Source organism: Nannospalax galili, unplaced genomic scaffold, assembly GCF_000622305.1.
Source record: "Nannospalax galili isolate Female #2095 unplaced genomic scaffold, S.galili_v1.0 scaffold596, whole genome shotgun sequence".
In the NCBI taxonomy this organism is placed as follows: domain Eukaryota; kingdom Metazoa; phylum Chordata; class Mammalia; order Rodentia; family Spalacidae; genus Nannospalax; species Nannospalax galili.
In genome coordinates, this window is record NW_008340140.1 from 2385903 (window position 1) to 2410454 (window position 24552).

The 24552-nt window shown below is 45.9% G+C and overlaps 1 protein-coding gene across 1 annotated transcript in view; it reads left to right on the forward strand.

Annotated features, from left to right (window-relative positions):
• The window catches only part of Bcas1 (breast carcinoma amplified sequence 1), a 172846-nt gene that overhangs the window by 71475 nt on the left and 76819 nt on the right, over nucleotides 1–24552 (forward strand). The window contains exons 2-4 of the mRNA XM_029564557.1: nucleotides 8059–8135; nucleotides 10345–10423; nucleotides 19055–19629. Of these exons, the coding sequence (XP_029420417.1) occupies nucleotides 8059–8135; nucleotides 10345–10423; nucleotides 19055–19629 (731 nt within the window). The remainder of the gene's footprint in view (nucleotides 1–8058; nucleotides 8136–10344; nucleotides 10424–19054; nucleotides 19630–24552) is intronic.

The window sequence follows — 24552 nt, forward strand, 5'->3', positions numbered from 1 at the left end:
TTGGTTTCATCATCTGTAAAATGGACTTATGGTGCTTCCTAAAATGTAGTGTTGCAAGGATTCAGCAGTGATGTGGGTGGCATCCTGCCTGTGTGGAATGCAGAGGGCCACTGTGACTTTGAAAGTGGGAAAAGTCAGCATGGGGGAGTTGCTGTGGGATTTAAGGACCAGTGACAGGGCAAGAATCTCATAGCCAAGTGGACTTTGAGTCTTCACCTAGGGGTCTTGTCCAAAGACCCAAGGGGACAGGGGAAAGGGTGTTAAGCACATTCTGTGAACCTGGCTCTCTCCATACGAGTTCTTGATGTCATTTATCCTTGTATAGTTAGAGAAGCAGGCACTGGATTCAAATCTCTGGGTATTTGCATCACCCTGAGCTGCTCTTCTGCCTGGAAGAGCCATGATATTTAGTGGGTGGTCTCCGCTCCACCATGGGCTGGCTGGATATCCTGGGACAAGTGCCTTCAGCCCTGTGGCCTCTGTTTCCACATCTGTAAAAGGGGCATCGTCACAACTCTGAACTCAGAGGGCAAATGTACGCGAACCCCTATGCACGTATTAGCTTCAGCTGTGGGTTTGTTCTTGGAGTCAGCATTGTGCCTACTTTCCAGTGGAAGAAACGAGGCTGCGTGGAACAGGGTGGGGACTGTCTCAAACACCTTCAAGAACAGGTGCCGTGGGACCCCACTAAGGGCTGGAGGGAGAGGGAGTGCGAAAAATGGGGGGCCATCAAAAGACTCAGTCATCAATATCAGTTAAAGCTGGGAGTGGTGGTACTTAGGAGGCAGAGGCAGGAGGAGCACCACAGGTTGAAGGCCAGCCTGGTCTACCTAGCAAGTTCCATGAAGGCCAGCCTGGTCTACCTAGAAAGTTCCAGCCAAGGCTGCATGAGACCCTGCCTCAAAATAAATAAAGATCTGTAGAAAGATCAGTTATACTTCAACACAAATTTACAAAGTGAAAATGTCAAGACATCCAGGATAAACAAAATCCCAACTTGTTCAGTAAAAAAATAAGATCAGTAACAGCATTAATTCTGATTTTTTAAAATTGTGTTAAAGGGGCTGGGGATATAGTTTAGTGATGGAGTACTAGGAAGCCCCAGGTTTAATCCATAGCACCAAGAAAAGGACAAATTGTTTTTTAAAGGCAGTTGTAGTGGGTTGTGCCTATAATCCTGACACTTCAGATGTTGAGGCAGGAGGATTGCCGTGAGTTGGAAGTCAGCCTGAGTTACATAGTGCGTCCAGCCCAAGCTAGTGTATAAGACTCTTCAAAGGAAGAAAAAGCTAAACCTTGGTCCATCTTGACTGAGTTTCTGGCATTTCTTATATCTGAAACTGCTGAATGACTTGCCTCACCCTCACCCCAGCCCTGCTGCGATCGGATCCTTCAGCCGTGGGGTGAAGACCAGAGAGCAACGTGCTCCAGTAGTATTACCCTCGAAGTGGGGAAAGAAGCCAGGCCTCTGATCCCTAGAAGATTCTTTCCCCAAACCCCAGGAGCATTTCTGGTTTTATTTGGCTTTAGTTTTCTGAAAGAGTCTCACTGTGCAGCCCAGGCTGGCTTTGGACTCGCCATCCCCTACCGCAATCTCCCAAGCACTGCGATTATAAGCATATACCACGTAGCTAGGCTTCTCAGGTATGTTTCCCCTTTAAGAAAAGGGGCATGTATTCTAGGAAGCCATGGGCGTGCCAAGGCTGGTCCTGGTTGGTTTATGTCAAGAGTTAGAGGCGAGAGGGACAGACAGCCTCTCAGGAGGGCCAACTCCCTGAGGTATGCTCAGCTCCTGCTGAGTGCTCTGTGCATTATCTGTCAGTGACGGCAGCTTCAACACCTCAGCTCAGTGCTGTGCAGTGGTTCAGGTCTGTGTTGAGTCCTGTGGACCTGAATTCAAGCCCCAGCTCTGCCTCTCTATACCTTCCTCCATTTCCATCAGCAACTGTGAAGTGAGGCCTGACTATATACATGGAGGACATATAAGAAGTGTTGCCCTTCTTACTCATATGTGCATGGGAAAGGACTGCGGAGCCAAGCCTCAGTTTCTTCTATGGAACAGGGAACACTGGCTTTTGGAGGGGAAGCAAGCACCTGATACCAGGGCCGGGACAGGCGAGGCAAGCGAACAGCTGAAGCAAACTGCAGAGTGGTACCCCCTCATCACTCAGGCTGGGGCTGCTGGGCCCTAAGAGGGATGATGCCTGCTTGCCCCTGTGTCAGGTTAGGCCAGTGCCGGCCCTGCCTCGTGCACAGGATGCCTTCGGTTAATGTCCCTGTTCTCTACATCAGCTTAAAGATGTTTGGTTCAGTCCTCAAAAAAGAATAAGCAAATCTAGGGCCTGCTGGAGTAAGCCTGAACTCCCAGCTACTCTGGGGTGTTGGGGGCAGGAGGATTGCAAGGTCAGGGCTTGTCTGAGTTGCAGGGGAATCTCAAGGCCAGCTTGAGCAACTTAGTAAGACCCTGTCTCTAAAAACATAAAGGGCACTAGGCGTAGCTAGTAGATGCTTGCCTAACATGCTCCAGGCCCTGGATTCAGTTTCCAGTACCATAAAAAACAGTGAACTGTCACCTTCCAGAACCAACTGCTATTTATGCAAAAACAGCGGAGTGGCCCAATAGCAATCCCACTCATCACCAAGCTTCCCTGAAACACTCAATAAGAAGTTCTTTGCCTGGACTCCAGATAGCCCATGCAGGGATTCTGGTAGAAGAGTTCAGGGCACTAGATTTCTGTCCCCCGAGCCTTAGATGCAGGGAGCAGCCTGCTCCAGTGCATGTGGCCGCAACACTGTTCCAGGCACTCAGGAAGGTCAATCTGGACGGTGAGACTGAATGCAGTAAGTCGGCTCTCACTGTTCACCCACAATATTGGCCTTGCCTTGGGGGCTGGGTGCAGAGGTGTGTAAGTGTGCCAGCCTGACCATGTTGGTATCACCCTCAGGGGGTAGTGAGGCAGCTGATGGTTTGCCAACGTTCCATTGCATTGATCGAAGGTGTTCCTTGTTTACTTGGTGACTAATTCTGTCAGTATTCCCCACTAAGGGCTTCCCCTTCTGCTGGACGGCCATTTAGCTCTCAGCTGGTGAGGATGGTTCAGAAATGTCCCCTCTCTCTAGTAGGCTTGAATGGTGTGTGCATTTATCCTGAAGTGAGAGGCAAGGTACCACCATGGGTGTCAACCAAGAGGCATTCCAGAGCAACCCTCAGAGAGGCAAGTTCATGTGAATCACAGCACAGAGCTGCTGGGATCAAAGCATCATAATGGAAAAGAAATAGTATTAATGATAGCTGACATGTATGAGTAATGTTAGCGATATTAGCAACAACATTCGTTCGTTTCCACACCTGACTCCTGCCAAGCCCTGTAGGAAGCCCTCAGGATTATCAGCCCCCCCTTGTTATATCTCCCTCACTTAAGATCTTGCCATACTCCCTGACTAACTGTGCTCTTAATTCTCACTGCAACAACAGATGCACCAGAAGTAGTTTATGTTCTGTTCTTTTATTAACTGTAAATGTTTTTTAAATGATAACAATTTTCGTGACAGAAGAGAGAGTGAGACGAAGCAAGTTCGAAGTCTGTAGTCAGGTTTTAGAGAATTCTTCCTTTTTCATGCGTGCGTGCATGCGTGTGCGTGCGTGTGTGCGTGCGTGCGTGCGTGCGTGCGTGTGTGTGTGTGTGTGTGTGTGTGTGTGTGTGTGTGTAGGTGAGGATCAACCTTAGGTATTGTTCCTCGGGTACTTGTTTTTTGAGGCAAGGCCTCGCCCTGACCTGGAGCTCACCAAGTAGGCTAGGTTAACTGGCCAGCAAACTCCAGGGATCTGCCTGTCTCTGCCTCCCCCAGTGCTGGGGTTACAGATAAATGTCAGTGTACCCCGCTTTTTACTGGAGTGCAGGTGATCAAACTGAAATCCTCATGTTTGTGTGCCAAGCGCTTTACCAACAGAGCCAGCTCCCCAGTCCCTTCTCCCCTTTTTAGCAGATCTGTGTTGGTCCGCTCAACTACAGAAACAAAAATACCATAGACAGGGCAGGGTGGGGGAGTTCAGTGACAGACATGTATCTTCTCACGATTCATAGGGTTGGAAGTCAAACACAAACCCAATTTTAAAAACAAAATCCCCTGCCATAATGTAGCTTAATGTGTTTAATGTCGAATGAGATCATTTTTTTAAAAAGCTAAGATTTATTCATGGCAAAGGACATTTTTGTATCATATCTGCACCTTTCTAAAAAGTCAGTTCATTCAACTAAGTTTAGCTCAAGAAACTCCCATTTAATTTATTTTCCTCGTTTTGGTACTAAAGAAACATCATCAGAGATAGTTTCCCCACTGGTTCATGAATGAGCATTAAAGGAGCGCCTGTCTCAGAGCCCTTGAGTGACAAGGGGGAGCCAAGTCATCCCGTTTGGCCTGGGACTTTTGTTTTTTAATGTACAAGTCCTACATGCTAGAATGCCATAACCTGGGGCCTCAAAGACAGTCACCATCTATCTGTGATGGTTAATATTAATTGTGAACTTGACAAGATCCAGAATCACCTAGGAGACAAAACCCTGGGCATGTCTGTGACAGTTTCTAGACTGGGTTAACTGAGGTAGGAAGACCTGCTTAACTGTGGGTAAGACTCTCCTCTAGGCTGGCATCCCAGACTGAAGAAAAAAGAGAAAGCGAACTGAGCACAGCATTCACCTTGCTCTGCCTCCTGACCACAGACAGTGAGACCAAGCACCACCCACTCCTGCCGCCACACCTTCCATCATGACAGCCGTTCCCTCAGACTGTGAGCCAGAATAAACCCGTCCTTCCTTAAGTAGCTTTAGCCATGGATTTTATCACAGAAAAAAAAAAAGGGCGGGGGGACTAAAACACATCCTAATATTTTCTGTTCACAAGACTCACAGAAGCATTTATACAAAATAAATATTTCAGGGTTCCGAATTTTTTATTTGGAGGACTCTGAAAACTCGAATTATGCTGGATTCCTCAGTGGAGTCTGGTAGCTGGATGGCTTTGGGGGAAACTGACCACAAATAGCAGGGTACTAAAGATGATCCTGCTTGTGGCTAGCATTTGGGGCAGGCATCCTGCGTATATTAACTTGCTTAATCCTAGTACTCTCTTGAGATGGGGACTGTTGTCACCCTTATTTTTAAAATTAATTGATTTTTAAATTAGCATAAAGGTATTAGGTTTTATTATGGCATTTTCAAACAAAATTTGTTTTTGTGGCACCTCTTCCTCTTTTCCCAGATCCCTCTGCTACCGCCCCGCCCCCCCCCGGCCTGGGACCTCCCACCCCCAGATCCCTCTGCTACCCCCCCCTTGGACCTCCCACACCCAGTAGCCTTCTTTCTGCCTTTATAAATGAAAACTTTCTGAACACGGTTCCAATAGCACAGGAAATTGCCCCAAGAATTAACAAAATAAGACTACATGGAATTTAAAATTTTCTGCACAGCAAAGAGGCAGCCTACAGAATGGGAGAAAGTCTTTGCCTCAGACAGGGGGCTAATATCCAGAGTGTATGATGAACTGCAAAAATTAAATACAAGGGGTCTGGAGAGTTGGCTCAGTGGTTAAGTGCACTTGTTGCTCTTCCAGAGGGCCCAGGTTTGGTTCCTAGCACCCATATCAGGGGGTTGTGAACAGCCTTTAACTCCAACTCCAGGGGATCTGATGCCCTCTTCTGGCCTTTTCAGTCTCTTGCATGCACAGAGCACGCACGCGCGTGCACACACACACACACACACACACACACACAGATAAATAAATAATAAAAGCAAATCTCTTTTTTTCAAGAGAATCAAATTGTTTATTGATTACACATGATAATGGATGATATACAAGCTTCATTCCCATCTAATATTTTATGTGGTACCATGATTCACTTTAGATTTTGCATAGGATGTGCCAATAACCATTTTTTATAAACAAACAATTCTGTGATGTCGCTTGGGTGACCCTTCAATGGTGAAACTATTTAAGGTCACAATAGTAACTGTCAGTTCAACTACACCAAGGTTTGCAAAGACAATGGCTTCTCCACCCAAGCAATCATAAATAAATTTCAAATGAAACCTGGCATCACCCTGAAGGAATTCTAACTCTGCACTATTGGGGAGGTATACCAAGATGGCTTCAGAGAAGACCAACTTTACATAGAACATTGTTAAAAAAAAAAAAAAAAAAAAAAAAAATTTTTTTGAGACTCTTTCTGACACGATAACACACACACAGACACACACACAGACAGACACACACACACACACACACACACACACAAACATCCACCTCCCAATCAACAAGTGGGCTCATGAACTGAACAGACAGTTCTCAAAAGACACACAGACACAAATGGCCAATAAGCACTTTTCGAAGTGATGAGTATCCCTAGCCATCAGAGAAATGCAAATTAACTCTACTTTAGTACCCTCATTTCACAGACGAGGACTGAAACTCAGGGAGTCCAGGGTCACTCAGTGTGGTGAGCAGGGCTTGGATGTAAACTCTGGAGCCTCCTTTCCCAGCCTGGGCTCCACTGGGTTCTCCCTAGGGGAGTCAGCACTGGCCTTGTGGTGAGCACTGCATGTTTCAGGTGAGACTGCCTTACCAGTTGCAATGCTGTTGGGCTCTGAGGGCTTGCCAACCTCCTGCCAACTGCCTGCAGAAGGTGTAATTGGCAACCACCCAAATGCCCCCTTCGGCCTCCTAGTCATTTGAAACCAGCCCCTAGGCTGAATAAATCCATTTTGGTTGTACTTATGTCTGCCAATAGGTGGCAGTAAACATTTGCTTTGGTTTGATTTAAATCCTGCTGTGTAAAACACTGAATGGACAGGCAGGGTAGCTGTCCAAGTACATTCTGATTGCTAGTGGAAAGCACTGTTATTCAGTTCCAGGTGATCACAGGTCCTGGATTTTCCGTCTTTCACTCCCCTGGGCCTTGAAGTCACAGACAGACTACTTAGAAGGTGCAATGAAAGGATCAGGAAACCCTGTGAGATGGAAAGCTTGACTTCCTGGCATCACACATCTCCCAACTCAAGATAGCTTATAGCTTTAAACATGTATTGAAAGTAGCCTGCACAGGGCTGAGGAGATATTGCAGTAAACAAAGGGCTTGCCACACAAGTATGAGGATCTGAGTTCAAATCCCCAGCACCTATATAAAAGCCAGGCATGGGGACACAGGCCTATCATCCCAGAACTGGGCAGGTAGAGACAGGAAGGTTTCTATGGCTTGCTAGTCAGTCAGTCTAGCTGAATCAGTGAGCTCCAAGATCAGTGAGAGACCCTGTCTCAAAATATAAAGTGCAGGATACTGAGGAACACACCTGGATATAGACCCCCTGGCCTCCACACAGACATACACACACACACACACACACACACACACACACACGCACACACACGCACACGCACATGCACACGCACGCAGGCAGGCACACAAAATTGAATAATGGAGCTTCTAAATTTGCAAAGCCATTGTTAAATTGTTAAATGAACACGTTTAAACTTGTAAAAAGCTACATTTAGTTGGAAACATTGTGTGTGCTTGCATAAATGTATTCTGTGTGTGCATATGTATGCACGTGTGTTTCTGTATGATCTAGGCCACGATTTAACATACATGCCAGTTTCCTCACCTGAAAACTTGGGTCAATATTCCCGTGTCTTGCTGGTTTGTTTCAAGAAGTAAGTGGGTTTCACTCCAAGTGATGCTCTTAAAACAGTGTCTCCAGCAGCGCGAGCCCTCCCCATATGTAACTGTTGTCATTTTGTTAAGACTGTTCTTGGGAAAATATAACTGGTCCCAGCAGGAATGAAGATATTCCGGAGACACTGTGCTCAGCCCTCCACACAACCTCCATCCTGGCTTTCAAATTATCAAAACATGGTCCCCTCAAAACTGGAATTTCTCCCAAGAATCTCCCGCTGGGAGAAGGAGGCTGAAGCTTGGCGGCCAGAGGAGGAGACTGTCTGCACCTTAGATTCCCACGTGTTGAGATTTTTGTCCGGGTTTTTTATTTCTCCTCTTCTCTACCACAGGAGCGATGGGTAATCAAATGAGTGTTCCACTGAGAACCGAGGAGCAGGAGAATGGATCGGAAGCAGACACGTACAAGGTAGCAGGGCCCTGGTCATGGGGACATGGGCAGGGATAAGTGGAGTCAGAGACTGCTCTGCCTGTCCAGGGCTCCCTGAAGAGGGGGGTGCGTACACCACATACATAGATGCATATGCATGCGCATACCACATGCATACATGCACGTGTGCATCAGGTGTGCATACCACACGTGTACAACATGCATACACCACACACATACATGTGTACACCACATACACTCACACGTGTGTATGCCACACACATGCACATATACCTCTTGCACGTACATGCCACACACATGAACTGCATAGAAGTACATGTGTTCCGTGTGTGTATGAACACATGTGCACACCACGTGCATGTACATGAGCACGTGCATGTGCCATGCATGCACCTCACACATACATATGCTTCACATAGCTAACACATGCACACACGTACACCACACATGTATATACCTTGCACGCACATGTATACTACACATATGAATGCACATACTTAGGTACCACATACACACATGTGAACACCACACACATCCACACACATGTGCATGCCATATGTACATATATGCACTCACATACACCATATACCATATATACATATATGCACTCACATACACCACACACATGCATGCACACACTTAGGTGCCGCACATCCACACACATGCACATACCACATGTACATATATACGCACACACGTGCACCACACATATGCATGCACACACATGCATGGACATGTGTGCACACAATGCAAGTTCTGGGCCCCCATTTAGACAGAAGCAATCTGAAGCGATAGGTAAGGTCTTTGGAAAGCCCCAATGTGATTCCCATGGAGCCCACTAGTGCCTCCTTCCAGGCAGGTCAAAGACAGGATTTGGTCCCTCGCTGCTCCCCTGAGGGACACTCGACAATATAGTCACAACTGGCGGGGAGAGGGTTCTGGCACCGGGTACATGGAGGACCAGAACTGCTGCTGACCACCCTACAATGCATGCCCCCCCAAACCTGCAGTGAAGAATTAGCTAGCTAAAATGCCCATCATGCCAAGGATGCTAACCTCAGCCTGACTCAGGGTTCAAGACCTTCGCTGCACATTGGGAATCCCTGGGAACTGCTGCAACCACAGTGCCTGACTTGATCTGTACAACAATTTACCTTGAACCTCTGTAGGGGTAAGGGTGCACAGGAGTGTTTGCAAAGCTCCCCACTACTGATACCCACAGCCATGGTGGAGAACCGCCTGTTAGGGATCACTCCTAGAAGATAATCGTCCAGAGCTGAGGCTAAGAGGCTGCAGACATGCTTGGTTGGCAAAGTGCTCATCTTGCAAGCATGGAAACCTGAGTTTGAGCCCCAGAACCCACATTTTTTAAAAAGCCAGGCTTGTAATCCCAGCTCTGAGGAGGTGGAGACAGACAGATCCACAGGACTTACAGGCCAGCTAGCCTAGACTACTTGGTGAATTCTAGGCCAGTGAAAAAATACTTTCTCAAAAATGGGAGATGTGGGGCTGGAGCGCTGGCTCAGCAGTTGAGAGCACTGGCTGCTCTTCCAGAGGACCGGGGTTCAATTCCCATCACCCACATGGTGACTGCCCATACCTCAGTTCCAGGGGATCTGATGCTTATTCTAGTCTCCATGGGCATTGAACACACGGGTGCACTCACATATGTGTAGGCAAAACACTCATAAAATAAAAATAAATAAGTAAATAAATATTAAAAATGGTAGATGGTGCCTGAGAACACCACCTGAAACTGTCCCCTGGCCTCCACAAACACGTGTGTACATTTACATGTGCACGCTCACCTGAACACATGCAGGCGATGAACTTCCCACATTTAAAAAGTGTGGTTATTGGTTGTGTTTGTGTGGCCCAGACAGATGAGGTTAACCCAGCAGGTTACCGAATCGCCATGCTAACTTTTTACTCAGTTCCTGACCAGGCATTATCCCTTTGGGGCCCCAGCATGCCATCTACATGGGATTTGCCTGGCTGGCTGTGAGGCTTGTGAGAAGAAGCATGAACAACAAATTGTTCTTACGATAACCGGGGTCCAGCCCCAGAGCGAGTCACTTTGTTACTTGGAGGCAGGATACAAAGCAGCGGATGCTACAGAGCCTTTAAGTTTAGCTTCAGAGGGTGCCGTTGGGGCCTTATGGCTCTTCCTCGAATTCTCCCAATTTTGCCCTAAGACTTGATGACTAATAGTATTGTTCTGTTCCAGGTGATATTGGACAGTGAGTGTGTTCAGAACGGGACCCTGGTGATGGTATCTACTCACGTGGTTCAGCACTATGATGAAGGTCAGTACTCTGTGGCTGGATACTTCCCCGGGGAATGGCAGGCTCTCTGACCCTGTTTACAGGGAACAGAACAGAAGGGAGAACCAGGCTTGCCTTGGTTGTATGTATTCCCTGGGGTAGAGGTGACACAGGATCCAGGCTGGGTAGCTTACACAACAGAAGCTAATGCCTGATGGTGCTAGAGTCCGAGGTTTTGAGTCCAGGTGTCAGCAGAGTTGGTGCCCTCTAAGGAGGAACATGCTTCAGGCCTCTCTCCTGGCTCCTGGATAGCTGGATTCTCCCTGTGTCCTCCCAGCACCTACCCTCTTATGGGGGTCTGTCTCTGGGCCTGGAATCCTCTTGTCAGAAAGAAACAGTCATCCCGGATCAGAGCCTCATCTCCATCATCGGAAAAAGACCTGTTTACAAAAGAGCCCATTCTCACAGGAGTTAGACCATCAGCATCTTTTCAGACAGGTATAGGTCAAGGCTTGAAGGCATGTGGATACATGGCTGCAGGGAGAGACTAGGGCTTTGCAGCAGAGCGAAGAGGAAATCGTGTAAAGACCCTGAGAGGCTGGGAGTTAGCACTCCTCACTTAGAACTCCTGCTTCACAGCTTACTAGCTATGTGACATGGAGCGTGTTGCATGACAAAAGACACTGCATTCAGACCATCCTTGAGGCTGATGCAGCCTTTCTCCCTGCTAAGTGCAGGGGCTCGTTGCCTGTGTGTACATTCACACAGAGACTTTGGAGAACTGGAAAGAAACAATGAAACCTCAAATGACCCAGAAGTCAGGGAGTTAAAACTGACAGAACCTGTAACCCCTCCATGCACTGCCTGGACAGACCTAATTAATCAATTGTCTTTGGAGGAAGACGAGGTATCCTGCTTTTCCAGCTCATGAAATGTTGGCCATAGACATGCCACGGCCCTCACTGACATTTGCCATTTGATGATCCCTTTCTACCAGGTGATATATGAGGACAGCTGTAGCTTGCCTTTGTCACCTAAAAGGGAGAAGGAGGAGACAGACACTAAGCCCAGAGATCTCGGGAAGGAAACTCAAAAGGGCTTTCAACTGTCTTAGAAGATTCTCTTGTCTCTTGCAAAAAGTCACTGCACGTCTCCCCTAAGGAGCTCAGGCGGGGATTCACATAAAGCCAAGCTGTATGAGACTCAAGATACTGCGGTGTGGTTTAATCAGCACTTTATTCCCTAGTCACAAAAATGTGCTTTAAAAAGACACATCTATTCCCAAGAGAAGCGCTTCTGTCACCTTCACACTCGGGTGAACTTGAAGTCAGGGGCAGGAGCCAAAGGATATGGGTGTAGGCAGCTGGGCCAGAGGAGTAAGGCAGGTGGGGAGGGTGCGCTGGCCTCACAGGTGGCTCCGGGGACTCAGTGAGATGGTTTGCTAATTGCTCAGAGGATGCCCATCCTCAGTGTTATAACATAGAGATGCTGAATCACGTCTCTGTGTGGGTCTATGTCATGTTCCACACATGAAAAGAATGAGTTTTTTTCCCTCGCCTAGAACCATTTAGGGGGTCCTTGCAGGGTCAACAGTATCTTCACTGAAAAGGTATGAACTAGGGTGCACTTCTGTCTATGATCTATCTATTTATGAGGCCAGAGAGCAGGGCAGGTGAGGCCCACAGTATGCAATGCAGTCCCCTCCCTTTCTTCCACCAATATGACCATGGTCTCACCCCAGAACCTGTGAGCATGTCACCTTACCTGGCAAAAGAGGACTTTGTGGGTGTGGTTAAGGATCTTGAGCTGGAGGGGCAGTCCTGGACTATCAACACAGGCCCAGTGCCATCTCAAGGGTCTTTGTAAGAAGTGAAACAGGAGGGTCAGGGTAGCAAAAGATGATGTGACATTGGGAGCAGATGTCAGAGGGCAGGAGAGAAGGGAGGGAGAACAAGAGTGAAAGATGGACTTGACTCTGGAGGTGAGGACCATGACCAAGAAGTGCACACAGCCTCGGGATGCTAGAAGAGGCATGGAAGTTTCTAGAAGCTAACTCAGTTTTGACCTAAACTAAACTGTAGGATACTTGTGTTAAGGCACAAAATTTATGGTCATTTAGCACTACAGTTCACACAAGTGTTGCAGTCCAACCAACTCAACTGAGCGTTCCAGACCCGCCACTCACTCACTAGCTATGTGACCTTCACATGGAACTGGTAGTGTCCAAGATACAACTGTGATATAGGAGTAAATGCCACTCCCTCCATCCACAAGAGCGATGCAGGACAGCAGCTACAGACTGTGAATGTGAAAAAGTTAAGGAGGCAGCTAGAGAGATGGTCTGCACTTAGGAGTAAGCACTGCTCTTACTCCTGAGGACCCGAGTTCAGTTCCCAGCACCCACATCAGGCAGCTCCCAAGCCTGCAACTCCAGCTCCAGAGAATCCAATATTTCTGACCTCCGCTGGCATCTGCACTCACATGCGCACACCCAAAGTCAGACAGACAGACAGACAGACACACACACACACCCCTATACATACTTAAAAATAAGAATTAAATTTAAGGGGCTGGAGAGATGGCTCAGCAGTTAAGAGCACTGACTGCTCTTGCAGAGGACCCGGGTTCAATTCCCAGCAACCACATGGCCGCTACAAACCATCCTTAACTGTAGTTCCAGGGGCATCCGAAGCCCTTTTCTGACCTCCAAGGCATTCCACAACACGGGTGCACTCACATACATGCAGGCAATACACTTGTACACATAAAATAAAATGATAAATATTTTTAAAAAGAAATAAATGAGGAGATGTCAACTATAAGCAGGGTCGGCTGCCGCGCTGGCCTGTCATTGGCTGCCCCTGTTGAATCACCTGACCAGATTTTCCCTTCTGAGTATTCATCTCTAAAACCTCACAGATCTTTGGGGAAATAAAAATGCCTTCTTTTTCTCTTTCTTTGATTCCTTTCTAGTGAATTTATCATGTTAGTTTTGCTTAAAAAATATGTCTCCATCCTCACAGCTGATGAATGGCAGAGCCCAGCAGGTGATTTATCTGCCGGAGAGCATCGTTTTTCAGAACCTGAAGTCTGTGTCTGTTTCACCTGGATAAGAAATTTCTAAAATTAATATCTTCTTTTTTGTCCCTAGTCATTGTTCTTAAGAGAGAAACTGCCTAATTTTGCTTCCTTAAAGCAAAATATATGGATCATTTTATCGAATTGGAATCCCTACTTGAGAGAAAAATGCTCCCGTTGTTAACCTAATGGGTGAGATGGTGAGGATCTGCCAGCCTTGAAGCTTAAGCTAAGTGTCCCGGATGATGCCAAAAGTCATAGCTACATCAGAAAGGAAACTCCGAGGCAATCTCACTGGCCTGGCCAGGGGCAAATACACATATTCTGGATATTGTTGCTCGCGGTGGTATTGGCTGTGTCTCTCGCGCTGCCTCAACCTCGCAAGCCTGGGACTAAAAAGTTCAAATTTTCGAATTTGCCAGGAGTGGGATCAGTCTGTGGCACATGGAGATGTCCACAAAAGCCACCCCGCTCAGTCTGAGGTGCGGGACCCACCTGACCTGAGAACCTCTGATCCAGAGCTACAAGCTGGTGAGAGCCACCTCGGCAGTGGGCCTGCCTGGCTATGCAGGAAATAATAGGTCAAGTGTCCGATCTGTCTGGTTAAATCCGTCTCTCTTTTCCTTTCCCTTTCTCTTGTCTTCCTTTATGTACACATTTATTATTTTTTCTTCTTTTCACATGTATGCATGTCCCATGCATGTAGAGATCCAAAGTTGATGCTGGGAATCTTCTTCCATGTTTCTTCCATTTGATTCTTTGAGGAAGTCTCTTAGTCTAACCCAGAGCTCACCAATATGGCTAATCTCACTAGCTGGCTTCCTCTGGGGACCCCTGTCTCTACCTTTCCAGGGTAGAAATGAATTATAAGTGGGTTGCTGTGCCCACCCCACAGTTACATGGGTTCTCGGGGGGTCCAAATCTGGTCCTCAAGCTTGTGGCCAAGGGCTTTAACTGCTGAACTATCTTCCCAGCTCTATATGTACATTTTTAGTGGCATGAGGTAGGACAGGCACAGTTCATAGGCATACTAAACACTCTGAATGATGTACATAATACAGTCAAGGCTGAGCAGGGAGAAAATGTCCCCACTCTAATTCCGAAAACTCCCTGGCTCCCATCCCAAAGTCCTTCCCCAATGTGCCTGACTTCTTTCACATCAGAACCCTGAAGGCTCATCCATGTGTGCATACATCCATATTTCATCCCCTTTTAAAGTGAATGGTACTCGATTGCATGCATGCCATTGTCTTGATTTGTTTGTGAGTGAATGGACATCTTGTCTCCACTCCAACATTTTTTTAATATTTTGTTATTTTTATTTATGTGTGCGAGTGTATTGCCTGCATGCATGTGAGTGCACCCGTGTCATGCGATGCTGTGGAGGTCAGAAAAGGGCTTTGGTTCCCCTGGAACTGGAGTTAAGGATGGTTCATAGCCACCATGTACATGCTGGGAAATGAACCCGGGTCCTCTGCAAAAGCAGTCAGTGCTCTTAACCACTGAGCCATCTCTCTAGCTCCTCCTCTCCAACTCTTAGAAATAGCACAACTAGCACACCTCTGAGCATTTGTGTGCTGGTTTTTGTGTGGAAATACATCCTTATTCTCTTGCACTGGAACTCCTAGGTCATATGCTGGATGTGTGTTCAACTTTATAAGGACCTCCTCAACTGCTTCCCAAAGCAACTGCCCCATTTCACAACCCCACCAGCAATACATGCAGGCTCCTCCTCCTCACCTACATTGCTTACTGATCTACTTTTTGGTTATGACCATCCCAGTGGGTATAGAGTGGAACTACGCTGTGATTTTGACTATGTGTCCACAATGACTGGTGACACTAAGCATCTTTTGATGTGTCCAGTGACCATTGGTACATCTCTTCTTGGGACAGTGATACTATCCTATTTGTGGCTTTTCTGCCTCCTACTCCCTTGGGTCTCTTACCTCATTCTGTCCCCGACTGATTTTTCCAGAAACCCAAACTAACAATAAGTCAATCTTTGGGGAGTCTCCTATGTCATGAACTTGACCCCTTACCCCACCCCTGTCTCCAGAGCTCACATTTGTTGCCCTAACACCTGAGGGCCCAAATAGAATGAGGTACAGTTTCCCTGGCAAGTTGATTACCATTTAAAAGGTACTTAATATTGCATCTCTGGTCAACTTCCTTGGTGAGAGAAAAGTGATTATATCACATTGCTGCTGGAAATATGAATCTGTAGACTGTTTTTGGAAAGCAATCTGGCAGCATTTATTTAATTTCAATTGCATGCTCAATTATTTGAGTACAGCATTTCCACATTTGTGCTTTTACTCTACAGAAAAAAACACTGGTTTAGGATTTTTGAGCATAGAAGTTAATTCCAGAATTGTTAACAGTATGGAATATTCATGATTAAGCAATGGTCCAAATACCTTTTGAGGTATCCATACGAAGAAATATTATGTGCATCTTCAAAAAGATAAGACAGATTTGAATATTTGACTATGAAGGAGGGCATTTTATGTCAAAAGCCCTCAAAAATATTTCTAATATAGGGTTGGGAAGATAGCTCAGTTGGTAAAATACTTGCCTTGCAAGCAAGAAGACCTGGGTTTGAGCCCCAGAACCCTTAAAAAAATGAGTATGGTGGCACACACTTATAATCCCAGCACAGTGGAGGCAGAGACAGGTGAGTTCCTGGGGCTCACCTGAGCCAACCATCCTAGCCTACTTGGAAAGGTTCAAGCCAGTGAAATACTCTGTCTCTAAAAAAGATACACAGTGCCTAAGGAACAATACCCAGGGTTATCCTGTGGCCTCTACAGACACACACACATACACTCACATGTATCCCCACACAGGTATACCTACCCATGAGCGTGCATATACACATATTCACAAAAAGATAATTCCATTTTTATAAAAACTCAACGGCAAATACAGCCATTGTGTGTGAATATGCAGAATATTTGGATGTGACTTAATGCACAGCTCTTGATAAGCCTCATCAGGTTGCAGATGTTGGTTATCTTGTGGCAAGGACAGAAGGTAGAGACCGGAAAGGAAAAGATATGGGAGAGTCTTCATTTTTGATAGAAAACACATGTTAAATGCATATTATCATCCAATTAAGAAAAATGCAAGACCGGATCAAACATCTGCTTTGCTTGAGTGACAGTGTTTGCTCATGTTGGAACTATTGGCTTTGCAATTGAATTAACTTTGTATGTTCCACACTTTTTAAACATTTTATTATTTTTATGTATATGAATACTTTTGCCTATATGTATGCAAGGGCATCGTGTGCATGCAATGCCCCACAGAGGCCAGAAGAGGATACCGGATCTTTGGAACTGAAGTTAGGGATGGGGGACAGTTGTTAGCCTCCATGTGGGTGCTGGGAATCAAACCTGGGCCCTCTGAAAGAACAGCAAGTGTTCTTAACTGCTGAGTCATTTCTCCAGCCCCATATTCCACACTTATGCAAATGGATGAGTGATGAAAGAATGTGATGAGAGAGGAGTGGAAACTGCTTCACAGTCTCACTCTTGCCCACAGGAATCAGTGTTGCCCCCAGGGAATGCTTTCCAGACAGCATGAGGTTAACAGGTATCTTCTGCTCATGGTCCATTTGGATGAAGCATTTCCATCCCTAAATGTCCAGGCCCATCAAGCTGAAAATCAGGACTTCATCCCCCATGTCCCAAAGCCCTTTTTTTTTTTTTTTAATTTGTGCTAAAGTGTTTCTTGGCCATGACATCCTAGCTCTTTAGGATTGAGATGAAAAGCCTGAAATGTGATCATTCAGTAAAATTTCCAAATCCAACATCTTCCTCCAAGCTATAAGCATCTGCCCCACACACCCTGGCTCTTAACACTGTAGAGCAACAAACGCATCTGCACAGCACAGAAAGCCACGCTTGTTTGGAGAGTCATTTGACTCTTGCAACAGGGCCACAAAGGGTCATTTTTGCAGGCTGTTGAGGTCTTCACTGTTTTTCCCAAGGGCTTCCCACAACCCTTTGATATTTAAATAGAATTCTCTTTTGAAGAATTCAGCATTCCTTCCCTCCCTCTGCTTTACCCCATGGCTGAATCCTGCTCCATTCATGACCCTGTGTCTGAGTCAAGAATTTCACCCATGTCCGTTCACATAGTTCTATAAACTTCCATCACTTCTGCAAGATTTGCAGTTTACCTTTGCAATTGATGTGTGTTGTTTTTCTGTCCTGCCCTTTATCCTGATAGTTCAGGTTATCTTTGTGAGAGACAGAGTTGCACAGAAAGTGATGCTTGAGGGGCTGGAGAGGTGGTTCAGTCAGTAAAGTGCCTGCTGTGTAGCATGAGAACCTGAGTTTGAATCCCCAGTACTTACATTAAAGGAAAAGCCAGGTTCAGCAGCGCATGTCTGTAATCCCAGTGCAGAGACCCCTGGGGCCTGCTGACCATCCAGCCTAGCCAAACTGGTAAGCTCCAGGTTTGATGAGAGACCCTGTCTCAAAAAATAAGGTGGAGCGTGGTTGAGGAAGACACCTGATGTTGACATCTGACCTCTGCAGGCATGTACACATATATACACACCCATTCTCCCATGCATGTGCATCCCCCCACACATGAACTTGTACATACACATGCCACATACATATACATACCTCTTGGGGGGTGTCCATTTTCTCACTAATAATGACACTAGCTCTTGTCTTTATTAACTAGTGTCATCTTCCCAAGAAAATGGGACCTCATTTCACCAGAAAATGGAGGCAGAGAAAAATTACATCATTACATCATATTCTAGTCAGTGGTCCTCCAACATGAGTGAGTTTTCTTCCCCAGAAGAGGTTTACAACATCTAGAGATGTGTTTGGTTATCACAGCATTGGGGTGCCATGGATATTCTAGTGGTCAGGGCCAGTGGAGCTACTTAAAAACTTAGACGTTGGGAGGTAGGGGAGCTGGAGAGATGGCTCAGTGGTTAAGAGCACTGGCTGCTCTTGCAGAGGACCTGGGTTCAGTTCCCAACACCCATATCATGTTTAAAACTGATCAGAACTCCAGTTCCAGGGGAATGCAAAAACCCCTCTTCTGGCCTCTGCAGGCATTGCACAACATGGGTGCGCTTACATACATGCAGGGATAACACTTATAGAATAAAAATAATAAAATATTTTTTAAAAACTTATAATGCACAGGACAGATTCCCCATGATAAAGATCATTCTACCCCATATGTCAAGAGTGCTGAGAGACTGAAAGAATTTCTAGCTCTAGTGCCCAAGTCCTCTACAGGTTCCCAGTAGAATGCACTGACAACTTCTCTGGGGCTCCAGGGAGATAAAAGATGTCAGCTGACCTTTGGGTGTCAGTCACAAGGTGCCTGACAGGTAGTGAGTCACTAGTCACTGGCTGTCCCTCCTCACCTGGCTTGGGTTCCTCTCCCCAGAAGAGCAGGGTCAGATGTCTATATGGTTAACTTCGCTTTGCAGAAAGTCTGAGAACAACGCAGCCCCAGTCTGCAGCGCTGTCTTTGTGTAACAGAAGTTGGAGTGCATTATTCACCCTTGAATTTTCTGGCTTATTGAATGGCTGCTGTTTATGTTTGTGTTTACAGTCGATCTGGGAATAAGCATCCCAAAGGATAATGTGGCCACTTCTTCCCCAAAGACAACAGAGCCCAACGCTGTGGCCAGTGCCAGCGGAAAGAATCTTGGGAAAGAAGCCAGTCCCAAGGCACCAGCTGCTAGATCGCGTTTTTTCTTGACACTCTCTCGGTCTGTACCAGGACGTCCTGGGGACCAAGGCATAGATTCATCGGCTGCATCGGGAAGGCTTGATGTCAGCCCCAGCGCAGAGCCTGTGAACAAAGACCTGAGTGAATGCAGAGCACTTCCAGGGGCAGCTGCACCCAGGCAGGCTGCAGATAAAACCACTGGGTGGCCCCAGACCGAGGACCAGGCCCTCCCGACCACCAGCTCACCAGCACCATCAACACCTGAGCTGGGGGCAGAAGCCCCCTCCCGGCCCAAAGACTTCAGCTTCTTTGACAGAGTCTTTAAACTGGACAAGGGAAGAGAAAAGGCACCTGTTGACAGCCAGCAACAAGAAGTCAAGAGGACAGAGGATCAGGACAAGGCAGCAGAGGCTCCCATAGTGCCAGCGACTTCCCATGGTGTCCCCGAAGGGGAGGTAAGTGTGCAAAAGATTACTCAGTTCATCCCAATGCATTCTTGGATAGGGGCCCTGATGGGTAAGACCACTGCACACATGTCACCCTAGCATTACCCCAGGTCCTAGACAAGGTATCAAGCTATTGAACCTTCTAGAACATATAGCAGTTTGCAGGGTAGCTTGTCCTCTGTTTCTGTAGGCAGAAATATCTGAAGAATAGGAACAGCTGTGACATCTGTTTTATGTAACAGAAAAAAAAAAGAGGTGAATTGGGTAAAGATGGATCAGACCTCCAGTTATGGTCAAAGGCTGGGGTACACTGTCAAAGGATGAGGTACATGGACAAGGGCTGGGGCATATGGTCTGCAGTCTGCGTTATGACCGACGGAGTCTGTGAAGAAAGCCACTAGTAAAATCAAAATGGCTCCTAAAAAACTAAAATATCAGGCTGGGATTGTAGCTCAATTGGTAGAATAGCTTGCCTGGCATTCAGGAAGCCCTGGGTTTGCTCCCCGGCACTGTGAAAACTGGGCGTGAAGGCTCACAAATTTTGGTTTGGTTTGGTTTTTTTGAGATAGGGTCTCACTATGTAGCCCTGACTGGTCTGGAACTTGCTATGTAGACCAGGCTGCACTGGGGAACTCACAAAGATCCTCCTGTCTCAGCTTCTAGGGTGCTGAGATTAAACATGTGGACCACCATGCTCAGCCTGAGTCTCAAACTTTTAATCTCAGTAGGAATATCAGAAATTCAAGGTCATCTTTGGCAACATAGCAAGGCCAGTCTGGGATTCATAAGACCTTAAATCAAAAGGAAAAAGGAAAAAAGGAATGTTATACTGTAACTATTAGATGCCTGGCAACATTGTTTCTGAAACTGAAAAAAAAGTAGGTAAGGTTAATGTAATGTATCAGCTCTTTCTTTCAATATTCTTGCTACATTGTATATATTTTGACTCAGAGTTTATGCTTAAACTTTCTTATGAAGTTTAGCATTTCCTTTCCTACATCTACTTCCCAAACTGTGCTAGATGAAGGTAAAGTCCTAACCATTCAAAGCCTCCAAACACAGCGGTCTTGTCCCTTACCAGGTGGACATGGTGCTATCATGATGGGCAGGGCCTAGGGTCTCTGCCCTCATGATGCTTTGTCCAGAGAGAAGGCAAATAAATATGCCTGGGGCTACAGTGCAGGGTGTGCAGGGCTCTGCCTGAGCAGTGTGTTGGGAGGTGTCCTGGATGCAGAATTGTGAGGCTTGCTGCAGAAAGCATTCTATCACATGGACAAGCCAGGATCCCTGAAGTTGCTCATCCTGGGGCACCAATATTCATGAATATTTGGGAAACTGTTTGCAAACCTTCCTTGAGTAGAAAAATTCTGGTTGAGTTTTCATCGACTGTGGGCTGCTAACACTGTTCTCAAGTGGTGATTTTTAACAGTTAACTTTCTTAGGTGTAGGGATCCAAAGGCAGTCCATTGCCTGAGTTGAGAATAAAATAGAGTTTTTTATGGGAAGAGGATAAAGAACTATGCTCTATCCATCTTTGCACTGTTGCCTAGTGATCCAGCCAAATCCTTCATGAAACAAATCAGCCCAATATCTAGCAGCCAGCTCTTGGAGGTATTTAACCACAAAACCTGGGCATACTCCATTCATTCTTAGTCTCAGAAAACTCAGTGAGAGAAAGTTTTAGACTGGTGATTTGTTAACTCAGCTTCCTTTATTGGGGGGGGTGGCTGGAAGGGGCATCTTTTGGGATGGCAGCTAGATTTAAAGGTAAGAGATTCCCAGGCGAGACTGACTTTGGAGAAGCAGTCTATGTGAGAAACACAGCAAGCACCAGCCCGGAGGTGATAGTTGGAAGTTACCACCATCTTTCAGAGTACTCAAAAAAATTGTAAACCTGTCTTCCTTCCTAGATAAATCCAGTTCCTTCACACTAGCCAAGATGAGTTGTGTGTTTGATTGTCTTACACAGGAAATTTCCTTTTTTGCTTGGCCTTAGCACTGGAATTTAAAATATTGACTGCCTGATCTGTACTATGTATATTTAAAACATTTCTTAAATAGAATGAGATAACAATTTTATCTCCACCCTACAAACCTATTCAAATATGTATCTCTGTAAGGATCTTTTTAAAAAACAACAACAACAACAAAGGTAAACTTCTGATTGGTAAAGGTTTCTCATCTGGCCCCTGGTTGCCTACCTCTGTATATAGGGGAAAAACCAATTGTTCTTTAAGTGTAGTGAGAAAATACAGCCCTCAGAAGGCAACATGAATTAAACGTCCAAATCAATAGCACTCTTGGTGGGAACACCACCATTATGCAAAGATAAACCTTGCATGTATTGATTCAGAATTCTTGGGGTGAATTATGCCTTAGGCTCTGCCATGTCAGCTGTCTACACACACACACACACACACACACAGCCCCATGCACCCCTGCCCCCAACTGTCAGTGAGTGTTCCTAGCTGGACTGGATTTGGAATTCTAGCCACAAACCCACAGAGCTGTGAATGGGAGAGAGATACCCCCACTTCATTCTGGGGGAGGAAAACACACAAATCTTCTGTGTTTTCAGATGACAATCTTATTTGTGTGCCTTATAAAACTACATTCAGACCATAGCATAATTAAAACAAGGCAAGAATTGATGAGCAAATGGAGCATTTACTGCATAGGCCAAAGAAAAGATAAATTATAGGCCTGAAAGATTTCACTGAGCTGTGATTCATACAACCAGCGGGTTGGCAGGGATGATATTTTTTTCCTCTCTTTCTCCTCACTGAACCAGGGTTCTAAGATAAGCATTTAATAGATTCCGTCACATGTGCACAAAACAATCCTGAAATGGAAATCTGGCCTTTCTTGGTTATAAAAAGAAAACACTGTGTTTCTGCTGTCAGCGTGGTACTTTCAGAAGCATCTTTGTGGTAGGGATGGATAAGGTTGCCATGGACAGTTACTTAAGAAGAAATCTAATAAGTTGATTGAAGTTCTGGAATTGCTATTTAAACACTAATGTTGTGCAAAGTATAAGAGATTGTTGGCCTTCCTAGTACCCCAAGGAGCATTTTATCTAGTGAGTTTTTTTATTATTATTACATTTATTTACCCACTTTGTGTGTGTGTGAATGTGTCGGTATCATTGTGAGTGTGTGTGGAGGTCAGAGGACAACTTGTAGGAGATGGTTTTCTCCTTCCACCATGTGGGTCCCTGGGATCAAACTCGGGTCATCAAGCTTGGAAGCAAGCACTTTTACTGGGTGAGCCATCTTACCGACCCCAGTAAGAGACTTTCTTTAGGGATGCTGAATGTAAATATTGGCCCTCCTGTTCACTCCGGAAAATCTGAAGATCACTGCTTGGTGTTGATTCTTTAGGCTTTGTTCATAGGCACTGTGATGTTTTACTCCCCCACCCCCACCCCCGGCCTGGTCACAGCCGCCAGATCCTGGAAATCTCAGAATTTATTGACGTGAGTCTAACCTCAGCGGAATCCAGCACAGTGGGCCACCTCTTTCTTCTCCGTTTCAATACCTTCCACCTCCCTGGTCAGGCTTCCTCCATTATCTCTTGCTAATCTTTCATTCTAAATATTAGATTTCCCAAGCGCGCCCTCTTGAGTGTCCTCCACTAACTCCACCAACTTCCTTGAAGATCTCTCCTCCTGTCCATGGGATTAACAGTAACTTCTGACAAGCCCCAAATCTGTCTCTCCTGCCTTGACCAACCTGAGGTCTGAACTTCAAGGTGCAGCTGCCCATTTAAGGGTATGTTTGAACCTCTGCACCTCCCCATGCATGTCAGGGGATGCTTCAAACCCAGTTTGTCCTGCACCTCAATGCATGTCCATTTGCCACCTAGCAATGCCCTGCCCAGCCCTTTAGTCTAAAGGTTTCCTCTCCCCAGTTAAACCAAGTGTCCTGTCAGTGCTGTTTAGTGGTAGACCTGCCATCAGAGAACCAAGTCTTAAAACCAAGCCTTTTCTATATGATTCTAAGTAGCCAATGAAAACAGCAGACTCCGTTCCCATACTGCCTCTGACATCTACCGGCTGTGCAATCTTAGAGAAGTATGCTTAACCCCTCTGAGCCCCAGTGATCCCATTGGTAAATTCGAGATAATTACAGAACTTAGCATATTTTATTTTATTCATATAAAACATTTAGCATAAAGAAATTTGCATGTTGGACAAAATGAAAAAGAACAGGCAGGAGGGTTGGGTCTGCAGTTAAGAGCAGTTGCTTCTCTTGCAGACGACCTGAGTTCGGTTCCCAACACCTACATGGCGACTAACAACCATCTGTAACTCCAGTTTCAGGGAATCTGACGCCTTCTTCTGACCTCGGGCACACATGTGGTGCACTTACACATATGTGGGCAAAACACTCATACACATAAAATAAAATAAATAAATAGAAAAAGAAAGCGCTAGCTGTTTTTTGTATCACAGGATTTTTACCTGTTGCCAACTATCCCACAATTTAGTCAATTTCCATAGCTCTCAATCCAAACTCTCAGAGACAGCACAATAGAATTTGAGGGCTGAGTCAAAGTTTGGGGGAAAGTGTGTAGAAGGTGGAAAATTGTTTCAGAATTTATTCCTTCATTTTATAAGTCTTAGGATGGAACATTGGCATGCTAAACGAGCCATGTACTGCTGCTGGGCTACAGTCTACTCCTCCACTTCAGGGTTTAAAGGGCTGAGTCAGAGTTTGGGGGAAAGTGCGTAGAAGGTGGAAAATTGTTTCAGAATTTATTCCTTCATTTTGTAAGTCTTAGGATGGAACATTGGCATGCTAAACAAGCCATGTACTGCTGCTGGGCTACAGTCTACTCCTCCACTTCAGGGTTTAAAAATGTTTTTATGTGTGTGTGTGTGTGTATGTGTGTGTGTGTGTGTGTGTGTGTGTGTGTGTGTTAGGGGATAAC